This window comes from Nothobranchius furzeri, chromosome 3 (assembly GCF_043380555.1).
Source record: "Nothobranchius furzeri strain GRZ-AD chromosome 3, NfurGRZ-RIMD1, whole genome shotgun sequence".
Classification (NCBI taxonomy): domain Eukaryota; kingdom Metazoa; phylum Chordata; class Actinopteri; order Cyprinodontiformes; family Nothobranchiidae; genus Nothobranchius; species Nothobranchius furzeri.
In genome coordinates, this window is record NC_091743.1 from 41,129,036 (window position 1) to 41,152,525 (window position 23,490).

At 43.3% G+C, this 23,490-nt stretch overlaps 1 protein-coding gene across 2 annotated transcripts; it reads right to left on the reverse strand.

The window, feature by feature from the left end:
* Window positions 1-896: 896 nt before the first annotated feature.
* bin2b (bridging integrator 2b) lies at window positions 897-17,769 on the reverse strand. Of its 2 annotated transcripts, none has more exons than XM_015959980.3 (12): window positions 17,540-17,769; window positions 12,286-12,366; window positions 11,095-11,149; window positions 10,675-10,769; window positions 10,209-10,304; window positions 10,008-10,115; window positions 9,833-9,918; window positions 9,682-9,757; window positions 9,500-9,582; window positions 4,077-4,713; window positions 3,226-3,315; window positions 897-1,337 (listed from the first exon to the last, which is right to left on the reverse strand). In XM_015959980.3, the coding sequence occupies exons 1-12, from the start codon at window positions 17,630-17,632 to the stop codon at window positions 1,224-1,226; spliced, it is 1,614 nt and encodes a 537-aa protein (XP_015815466.3). In that variant the 5' UTR covers window positions 17,633-17,769; the 3' UTR covers window positions 897-1,223. The 2 variants fall into 2 exon arrangements, with proteins under 2 accessions (XP_015815466.3, XP_015815465.3); XM_015959979.3 differs by having other exon boundaries at window positions 4,077-4,716.
* Between the last annotated feature and the right edge of the window lie 5,721 nt (window positions 17,770-23,490).

The following is a 23,490-nucleotide window of genomic DNA, read 5'->3' on the forward strand; positions in this document are numbered from 1 at the left end:
TATTATGGTCATTCAGCAGTATGTTAGGGACATGAGATGAGGTAGAGTTGTCTAAGCTCTGAGGCTCCTCAGTCTTCAGCTTGAAGGAAGCAGGGTGAATATTAACAGGCTGGTCCATCGTGTTCTTCGCTCTAGTTCTGGATCTGCTGGTGTAAACCTTTCTAATGATGGAGGCTGCTGCTGTTGGTCTCAGAAGAAGACCAACAGCAGCAGAAGGAGTGCTGAAGAGAAAGCAGAGGAGGAAGAGCAGAGGCCCCAGCACAGAACCTTGTGGGACACCATGGGTAAGAGAGGTGGTGGAGGACCTAAACTTGGAGACGGCCACAGAGAAGGAGCACTCAGAAAGATAAGAGAACCACTCCAGCTATGAGTACTCAAACACATAAGATAATTAGTAATGTTTAACATCGACTTCACTTCTCATTCACACAAAGAGTTAACCATCTTTGTGTCTTAAGGAGTGACTTCTGAGGTAATTTTGGTGATGCCCTCAAACGTGTCAAATTTGGATTTGCCAAATTTATAAACAATGGGATTTAATAAAACAGGAATCACTTGCTGGTTAATTCAATTTCCAGCAGACTTCCGATTCGGCCAAGTCGGTGGAAAAAGCATTTTGAAACCACCTTCTCTTTTTGACCTCAAGTCAAAGCCTCTCTTTTGTGACATAACGCAGATATGCTGACTGTGTTTAGCAGCTTTACTGCAATAAACTGAACCTCAACCATTTCCTGCCCCCGTCTCTTGGGTCACAGATTACACAGAGCTTGCTCTCAGGTGAATCTCGTCACCTGAAGACTTGCAGCGTCGGTAAAAACTTTCACTTCCCTTAAGAGTTAGAAGCACTCCACTACTGAACGGTCACACCAGGCCTCAAACTCCAGAACAACAAACTGTCTTATTTAGAGCTTTATTAAGATTTTGTCAAAAGATAAAAAATTAAAATCATTGTTTCACAGTGGCTCAGAAACATTTAAAAGCATACAAAGACCAAGAAGTACGGAAACATTCCCAAACACTTGTAAACCGTTATCAGATCAGCTGTTCTATTGCAACAAGTGGCATCATCATCAGCATCAGCATCGCATGTAGGAGATCTATATGGAGCTCGTCTGTAATGCTTCTCCACCCTAAACCTCTGGAACCCTCCCCATGAGTGGTTACACGCGTGTAGCCGAGGTGCCGTGATGAACAGAAATTACAGTGTGACAGGGTCTGTTGCCTCACTCCTCCTGGACAGGCTGGATTAGTTTTCCTGAGAAGATCCCAGAGTGGTTTTCAACATCCTGGTGCTGGTTCCAGGTCTCCTCCCTGATCCCCATCAGCTGACCTTCCAGCTGCCAGAAACAAACACATGTGAGAACAACATTCAACATCTGCTTCTTTAGCTGTGATAATGACACATAAATAACGCTTCAGAGCGTGTTTCACTATCCAACCAACCCAGAAAACAACCCTGGGGGCATCTTTAAAGGACTGCTCTGGAGCAAAAGCCGACTGAATCAGTCCAAACATGAAGCAGAGCGGCCAGAGTCCAGGAGAAAACCGTTGAAATGTGTGATTGATGAGACTCCATTAGATATGAAGCATTAAACCAGTTCTGTAGACTATAGCGGGTCGGACCTGTTATTAACCAGGAATCCCTAACAAAGTGGCCAGTGCTGGCAGACAAACGCCCCACTGATCACCATGCTGGTTTTGGTGTTACCACTACCCTTTCTATCTGGGCCAACGACTAGTTTCACTTCTTTTTTATGAGTTAAAAGTTGAAACGGCTCAACATAAAATCAGTTTGTACAATAAAATAAATAAATAAATAAATATGTGACAGCTGCCGGATCTACTGTTCCCGGTAATAAAACCCACTGTTACATCTAAATAAGCCTCTCATTAGTGTCCCAAGAGGGTCTGAAGTAGCCTGGCAAGCCAGACTAAATAAATGTATTATTTATTTTGCAAAGCAAGAATTTGGTCTAGTTCACTAGGCTAGGTCTGAAGGGCTAATAACAGAAGCAGAACAAATACCTTCCACATTTAGAAGACCAGGACATACTTTTAGATCTGACCCAGTCCAGAGCATCAGGGACGTTTTGTGAAAGATCTGAGACCTTAACTGGAGAATTATTTGATCAGACATGTGGAATATTTCCTGTTCAGTAACGAGAGACTAGGGCTGCAACAAACGATTATTTGGATAATCGATGAATCGGATGGGGTATTGACACGATTAATCTGATTACATGGGGAAATTTTTAAAAACTGCTAGGGAAACGTTGCATAATCAATTTTCATCGAAATTATCGATTCGTTGTTGCAGCCCTATGAGAGACAATATCCTTTTTACATTTTACCCTTACACCACTCTTTGGTTTTAAACGACAGCACTAAATGTGTAACGGACCAACAAGAACACCCATGAAAAGCCTCAGTGTGTTTTTGGCTCTGTTTACAGGAAGTGTGTGACAGGCTGCCAGTCAACTTCAGGGTTCATTTCAAGATCCTGGTTCTGGTCTATAGGGCCTTACATGGACAAGCACCATCTTACATTGGTGATCTTCTTAGTCCCTCCACCCCCAGCAGGTCCCTGAGGTCCAGTGATCAAATCCTACTGGTTGTGCATCACCAGGCTAAAGACCAAAGGTGACAGATCATTTGCTGCTGTGGCCCCCAGACTCTGGACCTCTCTCCCCCTGAGCCTGACATCAGTGGACTCAGTGGTCTCCTTTAAAAAGCAGCTGTTCAGGCATTGGTGTGACCTTGATCACCCTTTCCCCATTCAGCTTTGTCAAACAACTCAGCCTTTCCCAGGATCCACAAATGACCCCAATTTCTACTTTTCCCATCTTTGATATGTTTTATTCATTTTTTAATCTTTTAAGTTTAAATTCTCCTTCTTGTGAAGCACCTCATAATATAAAAGATGACAGACACAGACACACACACACACACACACACACACACACACACACACACACACACACACACACACACACACACACACACACACACACACACACACACACACACACACACACACACACACACACACACACACACACACACACACACACACACACACACACACACACACACACACACACACACACACACACACACACACACACACACACACACACACACACACACACACACACACACACACACACACACACACACACACACACACACACACACACACACACACACACACACACACACACACACCTCTTGAGTTCCAGTGAGCACCAGGATGATGTCCCCCTCTTCAAACTGCAGCTGTCCTTCAGACGCTTGGTTGCTCTCCATCGCCACCCCCTGGTGTCAAACAGTAAATGAAAGTTTGAGCTTCAGAAACCGTCTGCTGGGATTTTTATTTAAACTCCTTTTAAACCAAAACAAAACATATTTGTGTTCACGACTAAATGTCAAAATCATTCTGGATTTTGTGTCTCTAGGGAAAACCTCTCATGGGGTCGTTAGTGGTCATGAATTTAATTCCTATTTTATGTTCCAGTCATTTCTGCTATTGCTACTTGTCTGAAAAACAAAAACTCTGGCTCTTGCCAATGACATTTTGGGAATGTAAAATCAAACTTGATGGATGAAAAAAAATCACTTAAGAGGAAGAACTTAATTAAGGCCCTATTTTGGTGATCCATGTATCCCACGATGGGGCTTTTCTCAACAGGGAGATCGTTTTTTCCGTTTTTAGTGGAGAAAGTTATAAAATTGGTTGTTCGGTCTAAAACTTCCTCCCTCTGTCTCTTTATTGCGGCAGCAAGCAGCTGTTGGTACGTTAACACATCAGTGTTCTAATAGCTGCATTTATCTAATTTGCATTTTGAGGTTTTCACTAAAAACTTTCATAAACCTCATTTAAGACTTTAAAGAGATATTAAAAAGCACAGATAACCAATCAAACTAATTCTGTAAGCTCTTCAGGTGTTTGACGCCTCCAGAGGTAAATCCACTTCTTAAATCTGTGAAATCTAAACATTGTCTGGATTTTCTGCAGCATCTGTAGGAAAAAAGCAGAAGAGTGCTTTTAGCTGTAGCCCCCTCCAGATCAACGTCACCTTGTACAGAAAACCAGGTGGACTGTGGGATGTGGAGTCTTCTCTGGACTCTGATGTCTCCTGGTTGACCGATGCTTCCGCCGTCTTCTCCTGGTTTGATGGAGAGATGAGGGGCCGTCCACCAGTGGAGCGGAAGGAGACACGCGGAGCAGGAACTGGTGCAGGTCTGGGTTTAGCTTCCTCTGATGGTGGACCGCCCACAACGTCCTGATCAAGACCCTGACGGGTATCGCCACCTTCAGATTCAGGAGGGCTGCCGAGTTCCTGGCTCGTCGCCTCAGACTTTGGTACACCTGGCACAGAGTCTGACTGCTTTGTTTCTAGCTCCGCCTCCTCTGGGCTCTGACTGCGTGTGCTCTTGTCACCATTCTCATCGCAGACCGATCGCCTCTGAGGAGAGTTGGTGCTGCTGGAGCTGAGATCAGAGTCTGAGGAGCATTTGGAGGGGACACTGCTCTCTGGTGTGTTGCTCTCTTCAGCGATGCTCGGAGTCCGCTGCGTCAGTGAAGGACAAGCATCGTCTTTGCCGTTTTGGGTGGAGGAATGAATAGAGACGTGGTCGGCTGGGAAGGCCGTGTTGCAAGGGACGGGATTGGAGATAACCAGGGACCTTCTTTTTTTAGTCTTGCCCGCTGTGCTGCTAGAAAAAACAAAAGATGTTTTAGATTTGGAGCACATGAGCAGAAATATGGACACCTGCAAATGCACATTAAATAAAAACAACCAACATGTCGACAAATATGACGCAACATTTGTCTGAAAACCCTTTGAAGCAGCCGAAGCACTGCAACATGTGAAGACCTGGAGAAGGTCCCACCTCAGGATAAAGGTCTGGTTCTGGGCTGAGCTTTGGGACATCTGCACCAGCAACGAACATAAGGACACCACTTCACCTCCTGAAGTCTACGACCAGCCCATTTCCTCCTCTCCCACAACAATGCTGTGATTTGTCTCCTCGCTGGTGAGGAGAAAGTGTCTAGGGCAGGGGTTCTCAATTATAATGATCCGAGAGCCACTCAAAAAAAAAAAGACCCAGAGGCAAGAGGGGACCCTGTGCGTGCAGGGTTCGGGGGCCACAAAGAGGGGGCCCGCGGGCCGCCTACTGAGGATCACTGGTCTAGGGTGATAAGGTGGATCAATGGTGGCTTTATAAAGTCAGAACAAGCACTGAACCTTGAAAATCATCTGATGATTGAAATCAGGCTTAACTAGAAAAATCTGACAGCATTTGCTGAGTGAACGCAGCGAAGGGTTAATGCATCGAGGAATAAGTCGCTCCAAGAGGATGTTTTAACCAATACTGAAATTCATTTGTTTCAAACTGTCTGTGACCAAAATACTTGATATATTTATTATAAAGAGGTCAAAATACTTAATCCATCAGTTTGACTAATTAAAAGGAATCATCACTCAAAATCCACTATTTGGAGCTTTTGATCGGGTCATTGTAATTTCCTCATCAAAAACCACGCAAGCATCCCGTTTCAGCTGCAGATCTTAACTGGTCAGCCAGGCTGATGGACCAGCTTCATGTCATCCTGCAGCGCCCCTCCCCACCCAGGAAGTTAACCTGCACACCTGTACTGTAACCACCAACGCCCACTCTCTCGCTCTGCAGTCTCCGAATTAGTGATTTTTCTAGTCTGCACTTCTGAGGATGCAAAAATGCATTTTTAGCTTGAAGGGATGAAGGCATTCATCAGTCTTCCTGAAAAGATTTGAAATCTGCAGAAATGTGGGACTTCATCTTCCAGAGATCTCAAAGACCGAGCCAGACTGACCGTGATTTCACAGACTGCTTGTTAACACCGGCCATACCAGGGTGGGATTTCTCATCGATTACTTATTCAAACTGGCGCCAAACCAAAGTTAAAACCACCCGATGGATAGCCTGCAGTGGCCGGAACAGCCAAAATGCTAACCGCCAACCGCTAGCTGGGTAGCTGGGTGACCAGAAGGTTTGGTGGATGAACATCAGGGACGGACTGGGACAACGACTCAGACAGTCCCAGCTGTCCCAACTGAAGCTAAGGGTTTGAAATGGTTCAGTGCTGTGAATCATTAGAACCAAATCAAAAGTGACATCTGCTGGCCAGATGTCAGCATAGCATCAGAGGGCAGCAATAAAATTATGTGCTTTACCAAATCTGTCAGCTTCTGTTCTTTAAAAGTTGTGTTAGAGCGACTGGCCCATGGTTCGCAACGATTGATGACACGTTAGCGTCTCTAAACTTCCATGGTACTGTGTTACACACACCTGTATGCTCCAGAGAAACAAAAGCCATAACTTCTGCTTTTATAGAGGCGCTCACACCACTTATTTGTCTATAAATGCATCTGATCTGCAGCACCTGACTGATGCAGAGCTTTTTAAACACATTGAGTTTTGCTCATGTATATTTGGTAAGAAACATCATTCATGATTCTTCTGAGGTTTTTGGTTCTTTCCCAAAAGGCCTGGAGTTGTAGATGTTCTTACATCTGACTCAAGAATATTTCTTGTTTTGCTCATTTTTCAACATCAGAGCTAACAGAACATGTTGTCCTGATGGACATTTGTTCTGAAGCAGGGGCCTCCGTGTCTGCAATCGTGTCATACATCACTAAAACTGGATTACAGTTTTGAGTCATCATCCTGGGCAGCAATAGCCAGAAAGATCTAATGCACACAGCTCCAGAGGGCCTCCATAATCATCTGAGCGTTTCCTGCAGAGTCAGGACAACCCGTGCCTCACCGTGCAAATCAACCCCGTAAACAAAGCCCCTCCCAGGGAGGAGGGCGTTTCAGTACATAAACACAGAGCTTAGGTGTTGAACCATGTGTTTGCTTGTTTGAAATACAGTTTCTTCATCGCATATCAGACCAATGCAACAGGCTGACCTTTGGGCCTCTGTCAGCAAAATATTCCTTTAACAAGCCCAGCACCACCAAGCAAAAGGATGTCCAACTTAGCCAGCGCTTCGGATGTCAGTTTGGATGAGTGAGATGGTGAGATTCTTCTCCAAGCCACACAGCTCACGAGGGGCGGATTAAGGACTGAAGAAGATCCAGGGCTTAACACACACACACACACACACACGCGCGCACACATGTGACACGCACTAGTCAACATCATATATGTGTCTTGTACCACATAATTTTTAATCTGAAGCTCCATATTAAGCATATTCAGGGCAGAGTATTGTTCCTGTTAGTGTTTAGTGTGAGATGATAGTAAATATTCCCGTTCTTTCTCCAACAACTTTACCTGATAGTAAGCTAACTTCAGGCAAACCAGCAGCACAACAAATATTTTCAAATAAGACTCACAAACCTGAGTCAACACCAGTCTCATCAAAGCTGGGGTTCTGTCGCCGTACTTTTGGTCTAAAAAACGTCCTTATGTCCATCTTCACTCATGCGTTTCAGGCAGAGAGTGTAGAAGAAGCCGGCTGCTGAAGGGCTTCTTCTTCAGTGGTGGAGGCTCAGGCAGGCTGTATACAAACTACTGCCAGCTGCTCCCTCTCTGTTGGACTTTGGTACTGCATGTTACTTCCGCGTTTGAGATCCGGGGCTTTTGATTAAAGATCTGGGGCTTCAGCCCAAGTAGCCGGGCCTAACGCCGCCCCTGCAGCTCACCAAGGTGCTTGTTTAAACCGTTAAGTCAGCTTTGTCTGCATGAAATGTACATCCTGAACCACAGAAGGCCACCGATAACCTTAAGGAGTCACCCCACTGAGACTGCTCTCACAGCCGTCCTAGTGGGTTTGACTGATGCTGCCTTGGGCCCGGTTCAGACAGCAGGATTTGTAAACTGGACGGGACTACGAATGTGGCAATATAAAAACAGCTCATAGCACAGCATTTGTCCTACAGTTTGGGGTGTGTGGCCAAACAGCGAGCGCACTAGCAAAACCTCCCGAGGTAAACTGTGACGGTGGAGTAAACATGGCGGCGGAGGGGTGTGCAGCATGCTTTCGTCACCTCACCTTCAGACTGCTACAAGTCACATTCAAAAACATGGCACACGTGTTTGTCCCAAATATCAAACCAAAACAATCCAGCACGTTTAATATCCCCATTTGTGATCAAAGCGATGCGCCTCCGAGTAGAGCTCATGGCAGAAAGATCTGATTGTTAGAGCCCTCGCTGTAACACGGTACGTCCTTAAGGTTGAAGGAAGAGGAGGAAAGATGTGTGTGTAAACTGGGTCTTCATAAAAAAAAGTAGGGATGCACAGATACCAATACCAGGAACCAATACCAGTGCAGTTGCTTGAAAGTGGCTTCACCTTAGCTTGCCATTTGTGATCATTTCTATTTATATTTTACTTTTTATCTACCTCACAGTAATTTCCTGTTGAAAGCAAAGAAAATAAAACCTGTATTCCAATTCATAGCATTTTTTGTGTGGTAGAAGTATCGGTATCGGCAAATACTCTGATCCACATATCGGTTTGGAAAAAAGTGCATCTTTGCATCCCTAAAAAAAAAAAAAAAAAAAAAAGTATTCAACACAAACTCCAAGAGATACACACAACCATTCACCCAAAACTGTCAACAGGTGATTATAGGTAGGCTCCTCCCCTTCTGCTCGGCTCATGGGTTCACTCGTACTTAAATACCTTTGCTGTGGTCTCTAGTAGGAATGAATGCCTTTGAAGTCATACTTGGGGGGGGGGGGGGGGGGGGCTCAGATGCACCTCCTTCAGCACAGAGAATTCAGCTGGAAGAGGACGTAGCTTCAGAGGATTTGAAGTCTTACTTCCTGATATTCAGACAGCTCCGCTCTGATTGGCCAACAGTCTCCGCTAACGGAGGAGTTCTGCCATGTGGTGGAGTTGCTAATGGTAACGGTTAGCTTTTACTAGCTTAGGCGTTCTCTGCCGTTTCCTGGATTCTAAACCAACAGCAGCCTTCGCCATTGCAAGCATCGATGGGCAAGTCCAGGCGACGGCGCGGCCTAGATCTGTCGGGGTTAATCCTAGACAAGGAACGTTCAATTCTGGGCCTCATGGGCCGATATCCATCATGTTTTAGTGGTTTCTCTGCTCCAACACACTTGATTCAGTGGTTGACTCACCTGTGCAGCAGCTCATCAGTCTCTGCAGAAGTCCGTTAATCACCTGCTGATTGACATCAGGTGTGTCGAAGCAGGTTTAAAACTAAAGCGCGGTGGATACCGGCCCTCGAGGCCCAGAACTGAATAGCCCCGCCCTAGAGTTTCGCCTTCTGTTTCCTCTCAGATGCTAATGCAGGAGAGAGGTGTAAGAGACCATTTTCATGTTCAGCCTGCATGTTAAACTCAGAGTTACCGCTCATCATCAAAAATAAAACCTGTTCCTCAGTGAAGGACGTCTTTAATGCGTGTTGCTTACATGCTGAGAATACAGGGCGCATAAATGGAGCTTCAGCTCATCCAGGTCCATTTTAAAATGTCCTACCTGTTCAAACCTTTGATGATGAAAGCTTTGCCCGAGTGCTGGGTCTCCAGTTTTTTCATCACGTTGTACAGTTCACGATTCAGCTGTGAAATAAATAAAGTGCAGCATAAGTACACGTTCCTGGTGTCGTCGCCAAGAACGTGCCCATTTTCCGTTTCAGCGATGGAGTTGACCAGTCTCACCACACTCATTTCTTTATAGAAGACGTCTCTCAGGTTGGAGATGTTCTGGAACACAGTCACATAACAACCGATTCGACTGCAGAGAAAAACAAAACGTCAGCTCGTCTACACGACACGCGAGATTAGCGAGGTCCGTCTGAGCTGCTGGTACCTCTGATGGAGAACAGGCAGCTCCTCTCGCAGCTCATTATTTATCTCTTCAAAGACATTCTGGGCTTTGTTGAACTCTTCCTCCACCTGATGAAAGCGGTTAAAGAAAAACCAAACAGAAACCATGACCTAGCACATTTTCTCTGTTATGAGGACTCGTGCTGTGGTTGGCGTACCTTGGAAACCTTGGCTTCATCCTTCTTCTTTGCACTCTGCACAGCTTCCAGATGATGGCGAGCCGAATCGTAATCCACCAGCTTACGATTACGCTTTGAAACCCGTTCCTGTTTGTCCCAGACCAAGAACAAATGTGTGGATTTACATAAGTGTTAGTGCTACAGGACTTTAATAGTGCTTGGCTCCAGATGCATGAATACCTTGACTTCTGGAAACTGGCTTGTGTAGTTCTCCATGATGTGGACAACCTGATCGTTCAGCTTCTCCTCGTGGTCGTTCAACAGCAGGTTCTCACTCTGAAACCGTCACAAACCCATGAGCACATCTGGAGTTTGGCTCACAGCAGCAACAACCAGACACTAATCACTGAATCTAGCCGGACGTAAGTCAGACCTTACATCCACAGAAACTCTACATTTAGAAGAATCAGTGTTGAGAGAAAGGGTCAGAATTAATCTGCATTTCTCCAAACTGAGGTGGTTCAGGGAGCGCTTCATTAGATGAATTCTTCATAATATTTTAACTGAACACCACTTGTGAACTTTCCCCTCAGTGGAAAACAGCAAAAACCTTCAGGGGGTTTTAAAGAGGAGAGGAAACTTCTGATTTAAACATCTCTATGGCTGAAGGCTGCTCGGCCATCGATGCCGGAAAATTCCACCTCACCTCTGTGATAACAGACAGGTCCTCCACTCCCTCCCAGTCGGTTTCATAGACGTCCTTTAGAGTCTGGGACAGCCGCTTGGACGCCTCGTGCACGGCTGTGGAAAAGCACCGGACATTACGTGAGGCTGAACACCAGAACTCGGGACTCCACAGGGTTCCGCTTAACCAGACACACGACCTTTAGGTTGGATTGTTTGAGGGTTTGTGCTGCTACACACACACTGAAGAATGTCAGAACACCAGTTTCCTGACTGGAAGTAGAAAACAAGCCCCGCTGTTCTATCTGCAGGACTTTACTTCAGCAACTCAGCAACAATATGCAAGAGTCAGAGAATCCAAGAATAGAAGAAATCTACTTCCTCCATCTGAGACCAACTTTCTCATCTGGTAATGGCTTAGAGCCAGCATGGGCAGACCCACCTCTCACTGCTGCGTAGTAGGATCTGACATCTTTAAACAACCTGTTCCCGTCAGCCTGTGGGGAGGAAGCACACTGTAAATCAGAAGTGAGGACTAAGAACACACCAGCAGTATCTGTGGGGATGATCATCACTTTGTTTCATTAACCTGAAATTATGGTCCGAGTGCTTTGGTGGCTCGACTTTCACCAGTTCATCAAAGATGAACCACCGAGAGTTTACATGATTTAAACAGCAGCTGTTTGATGGAAACAGTGAAGTGAAAGCAGCAGGTTTTCACCACCCTCACTTCCTTCCTGTTGTTCCTCCCGTTTCCCTACAGCAGCCGTCTGCTGAAGCTTCAACAGAGTAGAGGCCAAAGCAGATATAAATACATACACGGGAAACTCGGTGTAATAAAGTCTGTAGAACCAGAAGATGGAGGGCTTTTGTGAAGGATGTGAACGACGTCCCGACAGCTGAGACCAAATGTCCATGTTGGATTTATAAAATGTATAAAATCATAAAGGCCCAATAAATGGTAAAGCTACTGCCAGTGTCTCATTGGTGTCACCACGGTAACCCCTGAAAATAAAGTAAGAGTGGAACAGGAACATAAACTAAAGGCTTTACCAAACTATTACATCAGCGGTTTTACACCTTTGTCTGTTCATTACCAAAACCCATAGCACACTAATGTCCAACAGTAGTATATTAGCTAGAACCCCTCAGTAGATTTATAAATGTTCATTTATTTTCTGATTATGAGCTCAAAAGACAAACCATTCATCTATTTTCATGAATTTTAATTCTGATCTTAGATCAGAGTTCAGTTAGTTTCCTAAATTAGACATTTTTTACAACACTTCCTCTTAATAATCCCAGCCGTTGCTGCTAGGCTGTATGCTGAAGACGAAACCCTCAGTATTGGTGCAGAGCTGATAAGGGAATGAGAGTCAGATGTTGTTCAGAGTCCTGATTTCAAGGACAAGGCGATTGTCTGGACTTGTGAGCTCGCCTCTGATGCAACGTCTAAAACAAAACCCGCTCTGCTTTAGCCTCCTCCTGCCTGGAAGCCTATGGCGACGAGTCTGAAGTTGTTTTGCTATCAAAGCAAATCTTAAAACCATCTCCTACATCAGTCAGAGCGTAGAACCAAGTATGGGCCGAGCTCGCCATGAATCCATGAAGGGATGGAAGTTTGTTTAGTTACCTGCTGCTTGTTGAGGTTCAGCAAACAGAGCTCAAACTGCTCATCTTTGGTCTCCATGGTTTTCCCCAGCTTCTGAAGAACCTAATAAAATGTTAAAGGAGAAAGCGTCAGCATCTCATGGTAGCGTTCATCATAAGTATAGCGATGCTTTTGCCCGTCACTGTGCATGTTTGCATGGAAAATACGCGCCAGACAAACTAAACTTTAAGGCAATAAATGGACGTACATGTAAAAGGTTACAGGTCAAATCCACTAAAATGGTCATTTAGGAGGGGCTCAGAGTAGAGTTACTGCTCCTCCTCCCTATTGTGACATCACAATAGGGGACTTTTTCAAACCGCTTGTATGATTCTTGAAACCAAACACTGACAGAAAACAGAGGGACGGTTTTTACTCGTGTCTGAAGTGTTCAGAGACCCACATGGCAGCACAACAGACACCAGCTGTTCAAGTCGACCCAGTTTCAGTTAGAAAAATACCTGACTGGATCCCTGCTTCACCACACACCTGGTTTTAATCAATGAGTGATTAACAGGCTTCTGCAGAGCCTGATGATCCAGCCTACCCACCTGACTCAGGCCTAGTCCACACGTAGCCGGGTTTTTTAAAAAACGAATATCTGCCCCTCCAAAAACTTGCATCCACACCACCGCGTTTTAAAAACAAACTCTGTCCACACGTACCCGGATAAATGCGTTGTTAAGGACATGCCAGACCTGTAGGCGGCAGCACTTCCCCCGTTCTTAACCTCGTCCTTCGTCTGTAGTCTTCCGCAAGGAGCAGTAATTCCGCTTGCAAAAACAAACAAGCAAAAAGCGCTTGGACAATTGATGGATCGGGTAGTGACAGAGCGCAGCTCTGAGGGCATCCATGCTGCCGGCTAGTATAAACACAGGTCGCACACGTGATGTCAGCATTTTTTTGTCGCGGAAAGTGACGTTGCGGACCTTAAAACTCCGGTTTTGTCTGTCCACACGCAGACACCCAAAATGGAGAAAACGCAGATCTTCACTTTGGCCGGAGTTATTAAAAAGATCAGTTTTCGTGTGGATGACAGGCCAAAATGTAGGAAAATATCTATGTTTTGGCAGATCCCCGGCTACGTGTGGACAGGGCCTCAGTGGTTGGGTCATTGAGCCAGGTGTGTAGGAGCAGATAAACAGGGCTTCCCACCCTAAACACAGTTACAACTAAATACGACCACCAAAGCTAGCCTTAACCAAAACTGAGTTTCTCTACATCACAACCCGACTAAGAAATCAGTCTAGCAGGTTAACAGAAAATATTTAGCACTTCATTTCCAGTAAAAAAAAAAAAAAAAAACATTAAAACACTTTATAAGTTTTATTGTAGTTTCCCCAAGTTTATTTAAATTCTCTTAGATTTTAAAATCAGAGAACAATTAATGTTTATACCCCCTTTGCGGTAAAGCACATTTTAAAAACCAGAGTAGACCAGGATGCTGTTTAACATCCCAAAGTAACAGCTAAAACACAATCAGAACATGTGAAATAAAAGACCAGGTTTTAAAAACCAGAAATAAGCGCTTCAAGGCCTCCGAGGCGCGGGCACACAGACACCCAAATACGTCTCTTCCTGGTACCAGTTTGGTGTCTGGCTGCAGAGTTCTGAACCAGCAGAAGATAAACAGACACTGGCCGATTGTTACCTTAATCCTTCCTGGAGGCGACTACTGCTGTGATGGATAAAGCCGTCGTAGTCATGAAAACAACTCTTCACCACATGGTGACGAGTGTCATCTCGTAAGAGCTGCCAGTGACTGAATGAATGGCTGAATAAGGTTACATTAGGAAGGAATAACCATTTCACAACAAGAAAGTTTTGGGATTTAGCCAAAAGTCAGAGGCAGTGGCTGTTGATTCCATTAAAGCTGACCAATCATAACGGGGCTTTTCAGAGCGCTAACCCTTACAGCAAATCTGTAGTTATGTGGAGGTAAAAATAAAAAATCTGTTTATTATAGAATCCTAGTGAAGTCTGGAGCAGCTGTGATGGACCCTCTTGCAGGAATGACTGACTTGTAGCACTAAATGAATCATCTGCATGCCTTGTGTTTGCACAAGTTTAAAATTGAGCAACTTGGGTATGGCGCAATCTCACAGGCTCAGGACAGACCACACGATAAGAGTTTAGAGCCGTGACCCCCAACCCCCTTTTCCCGAGGGGCACCATCAAGCATGCAAGTAGTTTTCCTGCTCCGACCCACTTCGTTCATCTGTTCAGCAGATCAAGCTCTGCAGAAGCCCGTTAATCACCTGCTGATAAAAATCAGGTGTGTTAAAAGAGGGGAAACAACTAAAACATGCTGGATAGGATCAACGATTTAGAGGACTCGGTGGAATATTTGGCCAAATTCAACCTACAACTTTCCCGTTGGATGGCACCAAATGTTTATGTTTATGTATTTAGCAGACACTTTTTGTCCAAAGCGACTTACAAGTGATAATCGGCATGTTGCCCTTGAGGCTAACAACAACAATAACAACAACTTGACATCAATCATGGAGAGGAGGGAACAAAGGAGTGGACCGGGGGGGATGCTAGTTTAGAAGATGCTCTCTGAAGAGCAGGGTCTTCAGGACCAAATCCTCCAGATTGTGACTAGGTGATGAATTTCAAACAACTAATAGTGACCCACTGCAAAAAGGTGATGGTGCTTTTGCCTCTGTGTGCTTGTTAGCTAGGGTTAGGGTTAACTGACTAGTTTTGATCTTGGTAATCCCCAGATGCACATCTAAAGTTTGACTTTTGAAGTCAATCACACTAAATTAAATTCATTAACCCTTTAAAGAGCCAACGTCCATATTAAAGTGCTTCCATTCGCATAAATTATGTCGGTGTGCCTTTTCACAAACTCTTAGAATTACGGGATTTCACCCAGCCAATCATCAGAGATCAAGCAAGTCACGGTTCACGCCGTGGCAACATTCCACCAATCAGTGTGGGGCTCTAACGCGCCTAATGTTGATGTGTCGCAGAGCCAGAAAACTGCTCGGTCTCCTCTCGTGTTTACGGTCAGATCTCTAAAACCAACAACGCTAGGTTTATGAAACTCTCACATCACACGGTTGACTAGTTGTGCTAAATAAGGATACGTGTGTTGTAAATGTTAAACTCTGTGAAGTTGGTGAAATCATAGCATGAAAATCAATCTGCCATATTTGAACGTACGCCCTGAACAAGGAAAATTTTAAAAATATTAATATTTTAGGGCAAATCTGTTTTTAGACAATCTTAACATTGATGGCAACAGTAAAAACAATTATGAATATATTTAGCAGTTTTAAACAAGTATTTGTCTGGAAAATGGAGGATAGTTGTTGCACCAACCAATCAGTGGTGATGATGAACAGGAGGAAGACGACATTGAGGCAGATACTCAAAAATAAAATATTCTAACTATCTATATTTGATCAGAAATAGTTTCTATTGTTCAATAACTTTTCTAACATATTTCACAACAAATTTTCATAAAAATATTCTATATAGTTTTAATAATTGGGATTATTCTTAAAGTGTCTTATAATTATCTATATTATTAAAAAAATAATGTTTATTTAACTTGTTCGTGTTATTTTATTTTGGGATTTCTTTTACCAGAACAGGGCCAACGTCCATATTTGATCACTTAGTTTTCTCTGATTTTCTGCATGAAAATAAATATTTTTGAAAATGGTAACATCAGAAATACACTTTATGGACTACAATTACATCCTGAGGTTGAAATAAAAAATTAAATACTACAATGAGTGCCTTATAAAGGGTTAAAGTGTTTTAAATCACAAGTGTATGAAGCAAGGAGGAAGTAACAATGACATTCCGTGGTCGATTTTGGGTACTGCAGTCCATTTTCAAAACAAACAAGTCCGCTCTCAGGACCTCCCATTCGCCAGTTTCATGGCTATAAGTTAAGGATAAGCACCAGAAGATTCTAGATGACAAGTGAAGACGAGTCAAACGCAGCAAGTTTATAAGTAGATTTCACTTCAATTTCAAGTTGTTGGTATCTGAAAAGGTAGCTTTAAATATATTTTTGAGGCAATTATTCGTTTCCCAATCATCGTTAGCATTGTTAGCTCAACATTAGCTTCTAGCCTGCTCTACCCGATAAGAAAAAAAAAAAAAAAGAACCCGTGGCTTCTTAGCAGTACAAGAGACAACTTCTGGGTCGCTCCCGTTTACTGGTTTCAGGTCTTTACCAAATGCTGCTGCCTTTTTAAACGGAGTAAAACTGCCAACCCCCAACTGGCTGACAGGGGAATCTGTTTCAGTGTAACCTTCATTATTAAGACAGTTTTGTCATCATTTTGTGGTGTACCTTTAAGCATCCACACGTTAGTCGCTGGGTGTTCCTCACATACATTCAGTGCCGACATATAGCAAGATGTTGTGATACGAGATCACTCAATGTTCAAGATTTGACCAAAGCAGATTGGCTCCCTTTCTAAACACAACACCCCCGTTAACATGGAAAGCCGAGCATCGTGCATTTGTTCTAGGCGTGTCTGGCCTTTAATGATTAATTAGTGAAGCAGATTTTTCAGCTTACAGAGTGGAGGTGTGTGAGTGGAACAGGCAAAGGGAGAAACACCAACATCACAACGCTCAAGTGTAAATGGACCACCTGGTTCTCTGTTTTTGCAAAGAAAGGATTACCGGCAGACACATTTTTGGTGAAAGGGGAAAAAAATGGCTAAACCAAACACCCTGTGGTCTGTGGCAGGTGCGTTTGAAACACAGTTTGTTTTGAATTGGAGCTCTGAAATCAAACCAGAGGCACAAAGTATAAGCAAGAGGAAGTTGTTTAGTCAGGAAGTGACAACTTCAGCATGTCTGCACCCAGCTGTAGGCCCTACCAGCACCGAGCAGGAGGACTATTCTGCATCAGACTGGTGAAGTTCCAAGAGCAGCCAGGGATCAGTCACACGGGTTTGCTTTAGCTCCTGTCCATCAGGAGGTCTTGTCTTTGCTTAAAGGCTGTTGGAGGTGCACCTGAAGGTCTGAACACCAGCATGAAAACGGGAGGTTTTTTCCCCTTATCGAACTTCTTGAAGCAGAATTAAAATTAATTCTCCTTTTCCACCAGATTTCAGATTAAAGTGGTGAAATCAAACTTATTCCGCTCAGATTTAGTCCTTTCCCCAGCCGAACCTCCACACTGAGTCTGGTTGATAAAACCCGCTGAGTCTCATGACACCGCTTAACGGAACCAGAGAAAAACTCACACACCCACCTTCTCCTGTGCACGACTCAAGGACTTCTGGACCCTTTTGGCCAGGAATCCCGCTCCAGCCTGGAGGTTCGGACCCGCTTTATTCTCAGCCATCTCGGTTTGCGTCTCTGTTGCGCTCAGTTCTGGTCCAGCTCTTCTCAGACTACCTCCAGTTTCCTTCCTCAGCTGCGACCTTAGTAAACCAAGGAGGAGGAGGAGCGGGAGGAGGAGAAGGAGGAGCAACAAGTGAAGAAGGCTCCAACTGGGGGAGAGAGCCAAAAACAAACCCCGGCGGCGACCAGAACCTGCTCAACGGGACTAAACCACCATCGCAGCGGAGACGTGGTTCTGTTTGGACTTGTTGGTTTCGTCTGCCTGTCCAAATCCGCCCACATATGATCTTCCTCCTCACCGAGGAGCTCCAGCCAGCTCCCACCTGTTCACCTGGAGCGTCATCAGACAGATCTCACCTGAAAACGATGTGCGTAATTTACGTTACTCCGGTGACGCACGAGGCTCCAGCAGCGTGACGCAGACAGCCGCTGGCTGCGCTGCTCTTAAAATCTAGGCCCTACAAATAAACATGATAATAACTTGTGACGCATAGGGTAGGGCTGCATGTTGCCTCGCACCAAATCAAGGTTGCAGGTTCAACTCCCGGCTGCAGCCACATGTCCATGTTCTCCTCATGCATGCTTTCTCTACTTTGTCTCATAAACACAAATATCCGTTGTAGGGACTTTGGTATTGGTGGTTGTGTCCTGTTTCTGTCCCTTGATGGACATACCTCTCTCAGGGACTGGAGGGTGCACCCCGCCTGTCTCTCCTCTCTGAGGAGACAAGACAAGTTCCGTTTGAGCCCTGAAACAGCTCCAGAAGATGGATCAATGAAACAAAATAGTTTCTCTAAGTGAACAAAAAATCTCAGAAATCTTAAAACGTTTTATTTCCAAACGAAGAATAAAAGCATAAAAACAGTAATGTGCACTACTGTACATACACCCTCTTGGACAGATAATTGATTCTTTTCCTAATGTCTCTCATCACCTATATGCAGATGACATTCAGCTGTGCTGCTTTAAGGATTCTGAGCTCTACAAACTGTCTGAATTACTAGAGTGTCTATCAGCTATCCCCAGCTGGCTGGAAAATAACTTCCTTCGGTTAAATTCTGAAAACACTGAATGTCTGACCATTGCCCCTGAGAGCATGGTTCCTCTGATTAGTCTAAAACTTGGTCAATTGTCCTCTTCCGTCTGGATAAAATTAAGGAATTTGGGTATTGACCAATCAATGTCTCTTGAAGGTCACTCAAAAGCATTGGTCTGAAACTGCTTTTAGCCCTTAAGAAATATCTCCAAACTGCGAAGGTTGGTGTCAAAACATGAACTTGAAATGGTTCTCCATGCCTTTATCTCCTCCCGTCTAGATTACTTTAACACTTTTCACATGTTTTAACATAAAAGCTCTTGACCGCCTCCTGTTGGTCCAGAACTCTGCAGCGAGGCTTCTAACTGGAGCAAACAGAAGAGCACACATCACTCCTATTCTAATGTCTCTGCACTGGTTACCCGTTAACTTTAGAGTTCATTGGGGGGTGCTAGTGAGATGGGTGAGGAATAGAGGCATTTTTTAAGCTCCTCGTGGCACAAATATTATCTAATTTTAACCACCTTTTTGAAACGCCCTTTCAACGCGAAAGAAGTGATCCTGTGTCCCTTTCTACATACATTACTAAGAACCGGGAAGAAAACATGTCGAGGAGCACACATGGGCCTGAGGGAGCGGCCATGGCTAACATTAGCTGCAGCAGCCCTAGAATAAAGGGCTTGGCTTCGCTGATGGACCATGATCCAGAGGATAAAGAGGACGAGCTCCCTCTGATGTGGCAAAATATGTCAAACAAGCTTCTGCAGTCCAATGAGAGGTTTGACAAGGTTGAGCAGAGTTTTCAGAGCTTGTTGGTGGCCCAGCAAGCGCTAGCCGACAGGCTATCCACCACTGAGAGTCAAGCTACAGACCATGAGCTACGCATTAGCGCAATGGATCATTCAGTTGTTGATCCACAGTCTGAGAATAAGAAACTACAAGCTAAGGTGACGTAGGTGAGGTAGAAGACTCAACCATATGGGAAACGCTTAAGGCATATGTCAGGGGTTTGGTTAACTTCTATGAAGCTTCCTTAAATAAATCTAAAAGAAACAGATTACAAGACATTGAGCAGGAATTGTCTACTGCAGATCAGATCCACCAGAACTCGATGTCTCAATCAGATTATAATAAAATTCTAAAATAAATTTTTTTGTTACTTTTTATTTTAAGTTTGACATTGTACAACTTGGTTTAACAAACCATGACGTTGAGCAGAACAGTCACAAAAGCAAAAAGAAACAAATAAATAAATAAATAAATAAATTTTAAATAAATAAATAAAAGAGAAGACATTCTGTAAAGAATAGAAATACAGTCATTTAGTTTCATTGCTAAAATTAAGTTTTTTGCCCCTTCACCTCCCTCTCTCTTCTCCTTTCTTCCCTTCACCTTTACAACCCCCATTCTCATAATAGCAAAATCCACATTGACATCAGAGTAGACAACAGGCAAAACAACAACCTAATACCTCACATTACTAAGTATTGCTCGACACACTCCCATCTATCCCGGAACCGATCCACCTTCATTTGCAGTATAGATGTCATCTGTTCCATTACATATATTTGTTAAATTCTAAAATGTAAATACGATTATAATTCTATTTTAGGGGGCCAAATTAGTAAAAAGCTTCTCAAAATTAAACAGAAACATTTTGAATCTGGTGGTAAACCACAACAATTATTAGCTAGACAACTAAAAGGTGATCAGGCAAAACGAGCTATTCATAAAATAAAATCCAAATTGGGCCAGTTGCTTACCGATTTGAAGGACATCAATGAGAGATTCAAGGAGTTTTATACTGATATTTATACCTCCAAATCAACTGCATCACAACAGGATTACGACAGTTTTTTTGATCATCTCAACCTCCCTAAATTAGATGCAACTTCAACAGAGAATTAGGAATCTGATTTTACCATCGACATAGAAATATATGCAAATTTTTTGCTTTCTCCAAACTCCAGGCGGATTGTGTCAAAGTTTGTTAGCTGCTTTGCTGCCACAGTTTCCTCAGACTCTCTTACAGAGGCTTGGGCAGTGGGCCTGAACTGTGAGGTGTCTGAGGCACTCTGGGAAGAAGCATTATCTCAGATTACCTGCTGTTCCGTCAACTCTCGCCTTAGATTGATCCAGTTTAAGGTTCTACACAGGCTGCATTACTCTAAAATAAAATTGAACAAAATGTTCCCATCTGTGTCTACTGAGTGTGACAGGTGTCATATAGCAGAAGGTTCGTTAGCACATTTATTCTGCTTCTGTCCTTCATTGAGCGGATTCTGATCTGTGATCTTTAAATGTTTTTCAGATGTATACGGTGGAGACATTCAGCCCACTCCCACACTGGCAGTTCTTGGATGTCCTTCGCTGGCTCCTCGGCTGCCACAGCACACGGGGACCGCTCTACAGTTAGGGATGGTTGTGGCCAAAAAACTCATTCTTCTGAAGTGGAAATCTACAACCCCACCTTCCTTTGGACGTCGGCTCACAGAGATGCTACATGTCATTCAACTGGAATTGCTACATCCGCACAAGACTGGCTCTCGCAGCAAGCTTGAGGAGGGCTGGAGGCCTTTCCTAACCAACCACAAGGTTATCTAGCTGGTGAAATGGTTTGGATTCATGACTGGTGCTGAAACATTCCCAATGTAATTTAGCTCTATCATCTGTAAATGTGCTGAATAGTAACAGCTTTATATACCTTTCTGTTTACAATGTGGTCTGGCAGCCCCCCCCCCCCCCCTTTTTTTTTGTTTCTTGTAAGTCTATTGTTTTTATTCTTATTTTGATTATAATCGTATATGTTTATGGCTTGACTAAAAACCTGAAAAATAAATTATTATAAAAACTTTAGAGTCCTGACTATAACTTTCAACTTTCCATATTACTGAACTGTTAAAGCCTTGTGCTCCAACCCGAGCCCTCAGGTCCACACACCAGAACCTTCCAGAAGTTCCAAAGACCAGATAAAAAGTCGACTGTTGCACCTCGACTCTGGAATGATCTTCTTTTATCCTCACGCAGCGTCGACAGTCTGGACACTTTTTAAAAAACAGATGAAGACCCTTTTATTTAAAGCTGCTTTGACCTAAACCTTTTATTTCCTTATTTTTAAATCAAATTTGTAATCTTTCATCTGTTTATGAAATGTCATCATTTTATGACTTTATTTTTTCTGATGTTAATCTAATTCTATTTTAAGATCATTCTGATTTAATGACTTTGTTTTATTTAGTTTTGATCTATGTGAAGCACTTTGTGATTCTATGTCTGCGATAAGTGCTCATACATAAAATGTACTACTTGCTTACTTACAGGTGACGTTTCTGTTCCACCCATACAGATAACAGCTCAACTCTGCCACCTGCTGAACCAATCAGATAACTTCAGTCTCCTGAAAAGTTGGAGATTTGTTGCTCAACTTGTATGAAATGACAAGTGTGGTAAAAATGTTATGAATAGTTGTTCAATTGGGATCTATTTGCTTTGTAAATTGTCCTGAAGTCGTTTTCTTACAAAGACTCAGATGTAACTCATTTATGTATAAGTGCCAGTTGCCACCCTCAGTTAGGCTGTCCCTATCTCTGCCAGCCTTTAAGAGTCACCTAAAAACACACCTTCTCCGCTTGGCGTTTCCTGAACATGTTTGATTCGGCCCTCTTTTACGTTGAATTTCTTTCAGTTTTCATTGGATCACTTTATCCCATGTTTTACCCATATGTCCTGAACTAGAATGTTCCACCTTTTTTGTAATTTGTATTTTGTAATTTGTATTTTGTAATTTGAATTGCTTTTATCTCTGAATTGCTTTTATTTTTGATTTATCCACTATATTTGTACTTCTACTGTACCATGTTCAGCGCCTTGGGCTTCCTGACAGGGTTGCGGAAGGCGCTTTATAAATAAAGCTTTGATTGATTGATTGATTGATTGATAGAAGTGGGTCCACAGGAACCAAATCAAACCACACAAGGGTTCCACTTACCTGGATGATACAACCCATAAATCTGATAACCCAACTTGAATCGAACCAAAAGGGGGGTGAATTTTCTGTCCACTCTCGCTCGGTTCTCTGATTTAAGTCTCACAAGTTCTGTTGAGTGTGCTGGTGGTGGTCGGGGGGACCGGTGGCACCTGTGCTCAGCAGCCTCGTCTCTGTCAGTGCGCCTCAGGGCAGCTGTGGCTACATCGTAGCTCATCACCATCAGTGTGTGAATGTGTGTGTGAATGGATGAATGATACACTAGTGTAAAGTGCTTACTCGGAGAGGCGCTACACAAGTGTGGGTCATTTATCATGTGTGTGCGTGGATAGAATTCATGTCTAAACAAACAGACTTGGTTGACTCTGTTGTGGTCAGGCTGTGGGTTTTCTATAATTATATGACTGAATTCATGACAGTTAACAGTGAGTAACTCCACTAATTGTTATGTTTGATCCAAATTCCATTTTCTTTTATTTTTCAATTCCTAGAGATTTTGATAATTTTGGCGATTTTTAAACATTTAGTGACAGATTTAAGTCCATTTTATGCTTCAGTTTTATCTACTAATCTCTGATTCCTACTGTGGTACATTCACATATAGGTTTAATTACTCACACCACTGATTTACATTTTAGTGTTTCTTCTTCTTTATATTATTACTTCTTTAAAGATATATTCATATGTATACATTTCTGCATTATTCCTTTACAGCTGATTACTTTATGTAATTTCTATTATGATCTCCTTTATTTTATTTTACCAGTTATGGGCTACAGATTATTTTGCCCTTCTCTTTTGATAACATTTTGCTCCAAAACATTGATTTCCTCTTACA